General features: G+C 37.5%; 1 protein-coding gene across 2 annotated transcripts; it reads left to right on the top strand.

Moving 5' to 3' along the window:
• Nucleotides 1-3,562: 3,562 nt before the first annotated feature.
• Nucleotides 3,563-11,688, top strand: LOC147451705 (ferric reduction oxidase 6-like). Of its 2 annotated transcripts, XM_086517592.1 has the most exons (10): nt 3,563-3,762; nt 3,886-4,164; nt 6,306-6,390; nt 7,541-7,568; nt 7,890-8,095; nt 8,664-8,898; nt 9,329-9,665; nt 9,832-10,099; nt 10,246-11,039; nt 11,351-11,688. In XM_086517592.1, exons 2-10 carry the CDS (start codon nt 3,921-3,923, stop codon nt 11,527-11,529), a joined length of 2,376 nt encoding a protein of 791 aa, XP_086373718.1. In that variant the 5' UTR covers nt 3,563-3,762; nt 3,886-3,920; the 3' UTR covers nt 11,530-11,688. The 2 variants fall into 2 exon arrangements, with proteins under 2 accessions (XP_086373718.1, XP_086373717.1); XM_086517591.1 differs by having other exon boundaries at nt 3,625-4,164.
• Nucleotides 11,689-11,910: the final 222 nt, after the last annotated feature.

Below are 11,910 nucleotides of genomic sequence, written 5' to 3'. Positions count from 1 at the left end.
GAGCGATCATGTTGGAACGGGCTCATCCTACAGACAACAACATGAAGCTTGGACTAAACAAACTCCCACGCACTATGACTCGGGAAGCAAAGCAGCTTGGAAGGACAAATAAGTAAGTTTGGCTAAATTATAACCTAAGTCGGTGATTAGAAAGATTTTAGTTAATGATTTGTTGTTGTCATTGCTAACTTAGGAAAATATCACTCTTAGTCGACCAACCAGAGAGATAGTCAAGTTTTGACAGCGGCATGCAGAATTTGAAACTTGGCGGTGGTTGTTGGAGAACAATTACCATATCTCTCGCGAACAATTTGAAACAGTGGTTGGATCTCTATAAGCGGTAAGTTTAAACAAATAATATTGTATCAATTGTTTTGAGCTGTTGATTTGTTTAATTTGCATGGTTTGGATTAATGTAGAGTCAGGGCGATCAAACGTACGTGCCTGTGGACGACCATGAAGAGGAGGAGGATTAGATAGAAAATTATTTGTCTAAACTCCCATAAAGTCCCAATGTGGCACAATGTGTATACAACTACTTTCATTTTATTTGTAACTTTCTTAAATAGTTGATCTTTTGCACATGAAATTATCAAGGTAAAGTATATTCAATTTGTATTTTTTGTTGTTTCTATATACTCTTTCAAAAAACAATTGATGTTTCATATGTTTTAGTAAAGGTCTCATTTGGGCCACCCAAAATTGGGTGGCCCAAATGAGCACCTTTATTTTTGAATAGGCGAGTAGCGATAATAGCCATGGTAATAAGTGCGGCAATGCACACGGTAATAGTCGCGGATATATTTCCTTGTACATGGTTGTTCAACCACTATCGTGTCATTTGTTGCTGTTATTGCCGCACACGCAATCTTTTCTCTTTCTATTTTCCTTTGTTAGTCCATGACAATGCTAACGGTTTTAAAATTTTTCTCTTATAGTGCTAGTAGGCTCTAATCGCACATGATATAGAGGATTTTGTAAAGTACACCCTTGAGGATTTCTTACAAGGTAAAAAATATACCATCAAACCTATCCTAATGCTCAAATGATTGAGGTTCAAGGAAAACTTATGTGTTACAATTCTTTGAAGCTTGCACAAATCGTAATGCTCATGATTTCAAAGAATTTGCTACAAGATTGGGCACCCTCCTATTGTATGTGGCTAACTACAATTGGGATAGCTCGTATGTAATGGTTAATTACTATGTTGTCTTTCTATTTTTACTAATGGTGAGTTGATGTTGTGTAGATTCGAAATCTGGGAGTTGAGGAGAAGGCAAAGGCAATAAAGTATTCTCGACCATTTTTATTTGCATAGTGTTATAGTTTATTTTTTCAATAAGCCACTATGGTTCACTTGTAAATAATTAGTGAGAACTCACCCTTAAGAGGGTCATGCAATAAGTGGTAGCCACTACACAATGATTAAAGTGGAACTAAGTATAAAAACAGGGGCCTCCAATTTTTGTCACCAATAAGCAATATCAAATATTAAATATCAAACTCCACAAGAGGTGCCGTGGAGTTTGGGGCTACAGTCTTTAGGCCATTGATTTGCGAGATTCCTCTCTCTCTCTCTCTCATGATATGTTAAGCTATGTTCTGTACTCTTTAATCTTGTCTACATCATCTTCCCCTTACAATCTTTCACCTATCAAGTCTATGCTTTATGTGTGTGTATGTATATGGTGTCATAGTCTAGGCGTGTGTACTTGGGATTTGGGAGAGATGGTGAGAGGTTGACAGGTAAGTGTGTGAGCAAATTGAAATTGTGGAAGCAACCGTTCTCCCCTTCCCTTTCCAACAGAATTATTAAAGATAATTCTTGAACAAGGAGTTTAATAGTACTCACTTTTGTTTGAATTACAAACTCAATTGAAGCTCACATTCATTCAAAACATTAGGCGTCAAGGTCAGTCAGGAGTTGAGTAGCGACAATTGCTTGAAGGGCATCTTAAAAGTTTTAAATATGCTAAAGGGACGATAACATATGATCTCTTTGATACAAGTGAGTAGATGTTAGTACATACATATGATCATATTTTGAGTCTCATTATATTTTTTAGAATCTCTCAAAAAGTTACATGTTGTTGTTTAACAAGGTCAGGACCCTTAGTTGCGAAAAGGTGGAGATCTCTCAAATTTTGGTATCTTTGGTCCAATTTACGTTATGTGATTTTGCAATTGCCCTTGTGAAGAGGAGAGATGGACACTCTTAAGTAATCTAGCCCTCAACAAGCTTAGCTTGCAAATGAAGGAGAAGTTCAAACAACCTTGAGAGGAAGAAAGGTAGCACACACTAGAGAGTAGGTCTTTTGGCCAATGACTACCAATAGAATAGTACGTATGAGGACAAGAGGAGAAGTACTATGAGATTCAATGATTAGATAGTAGAGGTGCATCAATGGTGTTGACCCTAGGAGTTAGTACTTTAATAGTACTCAGTTATTCCTTGTTGAGAGTGGTGAGATAATTTACTATTAAAGAGATAAAATTATCTCCACATAACTAAGTAATAACCACTTTTTATTTAGATAGTGTAAAGAAGAAGAAAATGAATTATGTACGTGAAAAGCATGAAAGACAAAATGGGTGGTACTGGTACCTTCCGTCAGCTTGGCTTATCGTAAGCATGTAAGGCTAGGAGAGGTTGCAGATCCTCAAAATTTTATATAGGTAGGTGGGGTTGCATATATGGCTTGGCTTGAGGAATCTTGAAAATTTTGATATGCTAAGAGATGATAAGTCAAATGGAGCTCTTTTTTGAGCGAGCATGCGGCGGTAGTGCATACACGTAATGAAAGTTTGAGTCCCAAACTAGATTACTAGAAAATCTTAAAATGAGGCTATTTTTTTTTAAATACTTGATGGTAACTTGTAAGTCCACCCTTTAGTGGAGATCTCCACTCTTTTAAGTATAACTCATGTTGTGTGACCTTGCAATTTGCCTTGTAAAAAGGCAAGATACCGGGCGTCTTTTAGGATACCGTGCGACTTTCAGAAACTAGGCCCTCATGTAGCTTAGATGTGGTGTTGGAATGAAGTCCTAGAAGGAGAAGTACAAATAACTTCTAGGGGGAGGTAAGTAGTACAAACTAGAGAGCTGATATTTTGGTGGTTGACTAACTATAGAAATATAGGAAGGGGAGGAGTGGACCATGGTTTTATTGGATACTACACGATTCAAAGAGAGGGTAGCAGTGTTAGAAAATAAATGGGGTCTAGTGTATTTTAACCGGCTGAAATTATAAAATCCAGGTTAGATTTTGAACTTGCCTTTGAGAAAACCGGAAAAATTACACAAGTTTTAGTGTAATTACCGTCAAACTTTGACCTGAAAACCCAGGAGAATTGTATTTTTCTAGCCCTGGCTCAGGGTAGTATACGAGGGGCGTAAGCAAAGTATATGAATAAAGTGGCGTTGACGAAGGGAGAGTTAGTACTCAAATAGTACTTGTAAGGGGGACGATATAGAGAGTAGTACAAGCGTATGACTAGTACAAAGGTTGACAAAGTATATATATGTGCGTGTCAACCCATGTGCTTGTCTCATTGTAGGCAACGGGCTTGCGAGCTATTGTGTAGGCGCAGCTGGTTGGGGAACGATAATATGTTGGTGTGTATGTGATCTGTATAGAGGTACTGCAATATTTTCATCACCTTGTGCATTAGCTTCAGTACCAGCGATGCATTAATTGCTGCGTATAGGCGCAGCTGGTTGGGGAACGATAATATGTTGGTGTGTATGTGATCTGTATAGAGGTACTGCAATATTTTCATCACCTTGTGCATTAGCTTCAGTACCAGCGATGCATTAATTGCTGCGTATAGTATCAACACAAGGTGTTGATCTTGATCAGCCGTGATTGGCTGTTGTGGCTGCAGAGAAATTAAGAGGATAGAATATAATTGGTGCAGCTATGAAAACGTCAGCGACTGCGTCGACGAGCAGCAACATGATGAGCAGTGAGAGGAGTAGCATGAGTAGCTGTGGAAGGGGGCTGGGGCTGGCGAGGACGGCCAAGGCCGTAGCGGAGGCGGTGATCGTCGCGGCTTGCTTGATGTGGGTGCTCTACTGGTTCTTCAAGCCGGAGCCGCAGGCCGACGATACCCACCTCTCCAAGAACACCCGCTCTCGCTTCTTCCGCACTGATGGCCGGGAAGGTACTTCTCTCTCTCTCTCTCTCTCTCTCTCTCTCTCTCTCGAGGAGCTCAACACTTGTGGACAGTTTACTTGGGAGCTACTCTCTCTCTCTCTCTCTCTCTCTCTCTCTCTCTCTCTCTCTCTCTCACACACACACACACACACACACACACAGAGTAATGCCAATGGCACCACTATCTTCATCTTGCTTAACCTTTAAACTGCACACATAGCTAATGTTTCTCCTTCAACATAAACTAAAACCTCAACACTCCGTCTGATTGCACATTTTGTATTGTCTAGTATTCTCTTAAAATTGCAAAAATTAAGCTAAATTGCTTATTTGTACGTCGGTGTAATCTCAGGTTGTGTGTGTGTGTGTGTGTTGGGAGGGGGGAGAGGGGTAACTATGTATCATTCTGTATATCGCGTACGTTTAATGACTATTTATAAAACTTTTTATGTGTGAAATATTTTTTACAAATAAAATGCATCATTTTTTAACTCACTTTGTACTTTTCTTTTTAGTTTTATTTTATGGTATTCTTTTGTATGTGAAAATGTGAGAAAAAATGAAATTTAATAACCCTCTTTTTTGCACTCACGTGATAGTCACATAAGTATTGAGTGAACTTCCCGAAGGTCCAATGTGTCAAATTGTGCATGCAAAGAGTAAAAGCATGAAAAAGATGTAATTGAATGCCATTTGAATGACCACATCCCATAAAAGACATAACATGGCTGAATTAAAAGAGTTTTTCAAGTTAGATCAATCTTTAAGGGCTATCTATGGACCTATAACCTACATACCCATAGCCCATATCAATTCATTTTTATGCTTGAGTTTACTAGTGGGTAGACTCTTTGTTAGCACACAATATGTGTGCAAAGCATGTGAGTTCAACAGAAGGGCTTATTTACTACCATTTTTTGTACATCTTTTGACATATACAGGAATACCAATCAAAAGGAACGTTTATAGATTGAACTGGAAAAGGGTGTATTTTATTGATGAAAAATATACATCTATGGTGGAGGGTTTACATACCATGAAGCAGACAAGTCGCATACCTAATTCAAGACAAGAACTTATTTTCTCTAAACTTTGCTATTTTCACACAAAACTTTACCTTTAGTAACAACATAGTAAGAAAAATTAACATAATTAACAGCTTGCACATGATAGAAGCAAGGGATTTATTTAAGTAGTGCTTAACAAGTTGTTTGTATCATCATTTATGTAAAAAATGGTGGACTAAAAAAAGATATAAATAGATAAGGGTCATAGAATCCATATTGACAATAACGTCAAATATATTGCTCTTAAGTGATATTCATTTGGCTAGGATACTAGTACAAATAAATATGATTTTGGTATCATGTCTTAGAAGGTTGTTTCAACATTAAACAAGTAGCTGAAAAGTTATGCAATATATTAAACTTAGTAACATTCACCTATCTGAACATCATTATCTGATTCTACTTTGGAACAAATGGACTTTAGAATAATGTTACAAGCTTTAGGAGTGCACCTTTCAATCATGTGAATGTACCATGTGAGTTCAAGAGATTAGGGTGTATAACTTCAATTAGAGATTTTCAGACAAACTAACATATGTACGTAGGCTTAAAACTTGGATATTGGCTCCTTGGAGCTTTAGAAGTACCTCTAAATTTTGAAGTCACCTGTATAGAAATATTATATGGCAAATGACAGAGATGTGCATTCCATCTCATATAATAGTTTAGCATTTAAGCATGTTTATATCACTTCTCAGGGGGTCACTATAATAATAAAAAATGCTTATCATGTGGATTCAAAAGTAGAGATTATTTTATTTTATATTTTTTCACATTTTCACGTACAGAAAGTTTTGAAAAAAAATGATCTTGAAAGAAAATTTACAGATTAAATAGGAAAAGGATCTCTTTTATTGGTCGAAAATTCACAACTAAAGAATCGTTCTTAAACGTACGTGATATATAGGTTTTACATATAGTGACCCCCCCCCCCCCCCCCCCCCCCCCCAGGATCACTTGCAAATATCAAGCTAGGTAAGGTACTATGTGAACACTGATATTATTTATAGTCACTTAAATTTATGATTGTTTTTTTAGTACTATGATACAAAAGATCAACCTTGATTGTGCATATTTGCAGGATTTTCCCTTATATACCAAACATTGCCTTTTGTTGTTGTGGCCATTTTGAGCTTTTTGGTGATTGAGCTACGAGCTTTTATCAGGTACTGCCATATGACAATTTCATTTTAATTCTTATCTTGAGTACATTTATGTGGCATTGGCTCCTTTAACAATGCATGTGGCCTTATTATATAGCCTTGAAAGGACCTCCAATTTGATTCCTTGAAGTCTATATTCTAGCCTTACATAAGTGTCCCACTCATTCTATTTCTAAACTCCATATATGCATCTCTCTATGTGTGCAAACATATATATAGATATATTCATATACATAATTATATGTCTCCATAGTATATACACACACTTTCCTATAATTACATGTTTGTTCCACACTCCTAGTATATGCATGTATGCATATAGAACATATGCGCGCACATATGACGCGCCCACTAGTTACCTGAAGAAAGAGGCACTTGTAAGAATTTATTTATCTTATGGAAAGAAGGGGGGATTCAAATCAAACTTGAGAAACATTGGTTATTTAATTCATGTCTCAGCATGTTTCCAAGAGCACTGTTAAAAAACATAATTTGGATGCTAATACCCTAACAATCTTTGTGATATCTCTCTTTTGAACAAGGGACACATTATGGTAATGATTGAGATTTGAAAATTTTAGATTTCGTTGCTAGTAGTATTACTCTTATGGCCACCAGTGAAGTTGGTCTCATCGCATTACATGGCTATTGGCCATAATATTGTTGATTCTACTATATCCTCCAACTACTATCAAGTGGCTACTAGTAATTTAAGGTCACTTCTTTGGTGCTACAACACTATAGTATGATTATGGAAAACGCTTCTCCTAATTCTAGTTTTGTTATTATAGAATAGATGAGAGTGTGACTTTCTCAACTAGTGCTAGTACTAATACTAAGTTTGCTACCTTAATTAATTGAGTACTACATGTGGTGCTATTAATTTTTACAAATACAAATTTTACTACCTCTAAATTTATTTCCTGAAATTTTCCCTCAAAAAAAAGGAAATAAAATTCATCATGAATAGTTCAATGGAGCTCAAGATGAGGAGAGGTAAATCATGGAGATCTAATGGTTTTTGTTATAGACACTATTATTGTGAGCATCGCTTTATATTGATGTTGGTGGTTACCTTTACAATCTCTATACTTATCCACTTATGATGTCATGAGATAAAATTTAATGTATTTCTGCTCTACCTTGTTTACAGGTCAAAAGAGTCAATGCCATCCATACAGGTACACAATTTAATGTATTTCTGTTCTAGAGCCCATTTCATCCATAGTAATATAGGGACACAATTGCTTAAGCATCTAGATCAAAATCTCATGCCACCCACATTTAGAGCTATGAAGAGACTTAGCAATATCAGCAATTTCATCGTCCTTATCTTAGAAATAATATCACACTAGTTTTAACTCATACATGGAGGTAAACGAAAGTTCAAATTAGTGAGTTTTGTTTATTTGTATTAGTCAAAAACCTTGCAACAAAATACTATAATGAAAAGAATTATATATTTTACTTTTCTTGACTTTTTCTTGTTATTTTTCTTCCAGGCACAACAAAAATTAAGATTTTCAAGTTTAAACGCCTACCCCTTGTGGGTGCATAGTCCTTTTGGAGTTGTAACTATGGCTGATTTTCTCTTCATTATTGGCATACTCTTCATGGTGTTTTATCACTTTGGGAGAGTTACTCATCTATCGTTCCAAGAAATCGAGAATGGAACCGTCATGCATCATCATGGTCCTATTGTGTCCAAGTAAGTGTTAGCTTTAAAACGTATTAAACTCTATTAAACTCAGGTGCGGCTATTCTAATGCACTACTAACTTCCTCTCTTCAAACTAAATGTAAAGCAGCCACCAAACTTTGGTTCAAAAAGAGATGGGTTTTTACCTTGCAAAAATGACTTCATCCCAACAAAAATAAAGACGATTATAAACGTCTTTCCTTAGTAGTACCCATCTCTCCACCTTTTAATTTGATTAGTCTTGGAGGTTCAATTCTTGTTTCATATCAAAGGAGGGTTGCTTAGCCTATATATATATATATATATAGATATATATATATATATATAGATATATATATATATATATATATATAGATAAAAGAGTATTTTGGACACTAAAACGGAAAAGAATCCAATAGCTTTTAAGAGTTAAAAAAAAAATTTAAGTTCACAAAAGACATCACAACTTTTTGCTAATTCATTTGAACGCACATGGTACTTTAAAATATATTCCATAGCATGTGTGTCTCCATATTACCTATGTGGTTAGAGTTCAATAAGTCGCCTTGGGTTCAAATCGTTGCTTGTACAATTCTCAGACAATGGCAGAAGGTGAACTATGCAGCGTACTACTTCGGCACCGTAGCCATAATACCCTTCTGCTTGCTGTGGATTCCAGTATCAAGAGGCTCCCCATTCCTGCGCCTCATAGGCCTTCCCTTCGAGCACGCCGTGAAGTACCATAGCTGGCTTGCAGTCCTCATGATGTTCTTTGTCACTCTGCACAGCATCGGCTACATCGTCTTCTACATGCGCACTGGCCAGACCGCCTTGGTACGCTCTCTATGCTTTCCCGTCCCTTTACAAGCTGACAATGCTTTGAGTGTATTTTTGTCACATGGGCTTTAGGATTTAGGGTTTGTATATGCATCCAATGCCCTCACACTATGTCATGTGCAGCTACATAAAAATTCATGTCGAGCTATGGTTTCCTAGCAAGCCCTCAACATACAATGTATTCTCTAGGACCAAAACATTATGTTTGTCTTGTAGCTATGTCAGCCATAGCCTGGTTAGGAGCTCTAATGTCAGTCTTCTCAATGTTTGGAAATGTGTATTCTTGTACTTAAATAATGGAATGATATTACACCTAAGCCACGTAAGTGTGTGTACATGCATGCAGTTGCGTATGTGTCGTCTCATAGTATATATGCATTCTTTTCTCGTGTTGTTTGATGTTTTGTTCCTTGAAAATGGCTCCCAGATCACAGGTTGGGACACCGAAGGAGAAACGCGTTCAGTGGTAGCAGGCTTGGTCGCATGGATTGCTGGTATGGTTATGTGGATAACCTCCTTATCATTTTTTCGGAGGCGGTGGTATGAGTTCTTCTTCAGTGTGCACCACTTGTACATCATCTATGCCCTCTTTTGGCTATATCACGCGGTTTGGAATTACCACTTCTTTGTGATTCCTATCCTCCTCTTCTTTGTGGATCGATTGCTGCGCATGCTCCAATCGAGGCAGTTGGTCGATGTGCTCTCGGCCAAAGTCTTGGAATCGGGTGCAGTTGAACTCCATCTTGCAAGGAATAGTCGTGATGGTATTTATGACTACCTTCCTCTTTATAATAGAAAGGATCATTCGTTCAATGCCAACAAAACATGTTTTTACTTATGTTTTTTGTCTTCTTTACTAAACGTTTAATTAGCTTAGTTTGTGTTGCCTCTTGTATACAAATCCTCTTACTTTTTTCATTGAATTGCTAGGTTTTATTTTTCATGCACTCAGCACTTGGTGCATTCAAATTCCCTCCCTATCTAAACTACAATGGCACTTCTTTAGTGCGGCAACCACTCCAACTAAGGAGGACAATGAGCTAACCATTGTTATCAAACCATTGGGTGCATGGACAAGGAAGCTTCTTAATCAATTGAAGGCTTCCGCTGATGCGAAGCATTCACAATCAAGTTGCCCTTTCTCCTTCAACGCTCGAATCGAGGGACCCTATGGAGACGAATCTGATTTCTACTTGAAGTACTCTCTCTCTCTCTCTCTCTCTCTCTCTCTCTCTCTCTCTCACACACACACACACACACACACACACACACACACACACACACACACATTTGAAACTCTTGTGTGACTAACTGGATATCTTTTCTTGTTTTTTACATTCTTAGGTATGAAACACTAGTCTTAGTTGCTGGAGGGATAGGGGTTACTCCTATTTTGGCCATTTTGCGAGACATATTGCATCGACATAAAGTCGCACTAAAGAAGGCCTCCCATCTCCCCACATCTATCGAAGTGTACCATTGTGTGCGAACACCGGTGGAGCTATGTGTTTTGAATGAGATAGACCCCAATCAAATACTCCCGGATTATGGGAAATTGGGACTAAGCATCCATGTTCATGCTTACATTACCTCTAAACTAAGGGAACTTTACACAAGTCAGCTTGCAACTCATGTCAATACAGGTGAAAATAGAGCACTAGATTTAGCAAAATTTGGTGGCTCAAACCATATATCTACAACGGGATATGTTTCTCCTAATCGTGGTGTCAAACCACAAGGAATTTCAAGCATTTCATCTGTGGGAAACACCAAGTGGGTTGCGGCCATTACCATCTCTTCAATGATTGGCTATTTTGTGTTTTCTGGTTTAGCTAACCTTTATATAGTACGAGCATACTCATACAATTTTCCAAACTATAACCGTGCGCATGTGGTGGTGATATGCATGCTCTTGGGAATCATTTTGTTCGGTGGTGCTTTACTAATCATCTGGTTGATCCATAATAAGACACAAAAAGAAAATACATCTTTGATTCAACCAAAGGGCCATAGCACAACTAACTCTCCCACAAACTACCCCGTGCAAGAATTCTATGATAATGAAGCAAATGTTGGATGTGAAGGAGGCTCTCCTTGGAATGGTGACCTCCATCTTTGTTGCCGACCTGATTGGAAAGGTGATACATTTCCTTAACTAAGTGCTTCTTAACGTGTGTGTGTGTGTGTGTGTGTGTGTGTGTGTGTGTGTGTGTGTGTGTGTGAGAGAGAGAGAGAGAGAGAGAGAGAGAGAGAGAGAGAGAGATGCACATACCCACACATGCATGCAATTGTCCATACATTTACATAAAATCGAAGGCCAAGCATGTTTGCTAGTTCACACAAACCAAAAGTAGATTTTGTAGTTGAAGGATGTATTCGAGCATATGTGCTTGAATGAGCAACATATCAAAGTAGATGAGTGGCTTATTGTAGTTCCATTATGATGCAGATGTCTTCAACCACCTTTCCAACAAATACAAAGGACAAAGTGTGGGTGTCCTAGTCTCGGGATCGCAAAGCATGCAAGAGGACGTTGCGAGCGAATGTAGAAGCCACTCCAAATTTTTGTTTCCTGTAACTGCAAAGGAGGTTGCATTTGATTTTCATTCTATAAGCTTTGATCTTTAGGAGACTTTGCCTCTACACGTTCTTCACATCATGTAATCTATACTTCTTAAGTGTCCACACACACACCTTGGAGTACATACAAAGTATCAATGTACAAGCAATATCAGACCCTTGTTTCATTCCATTTATTTGATACACTTTTTAATTTTTTGTTTGCAATCATACATATTGCAAAGAATCTTATGATAACAACCAATTTTGTGATAGTTGAAGAATGGGGAAATTAGTATATATGGCCTTGTTTAATCTTTAATTGGAGAACCCATTTCTTGATGAAAGACAAGAAATAGGCATAGCACTTTATAGCTTGATTCTAAAGCCATAGTCAGAAATTCATATTGAAATGGAGAAAAGTAGGCCAACCAAGAGATTTCAAGCAAT

This window comes from Adiantum capillus-veneris, chromosome 8 (assembly GCF_014529385.1).
Source record: "Adiantum capillus-veneris isolate H3 chromosome 8, ASM1452938v2, whole genome shotgun sequence".
Classification (NCBI taxonomy): domain Eukaryota; kingdom Viridiplantae; phylum Streptophyta; class Polypodiopsida; order Polypodiales; family Pteridaceae; genus Adiantum; species Adiantum capillus-veneris.
Note: the sequence above shows the minus strand (reverse complement) of the source record. Positions and strands in the feature narration are given on the sequence as shown.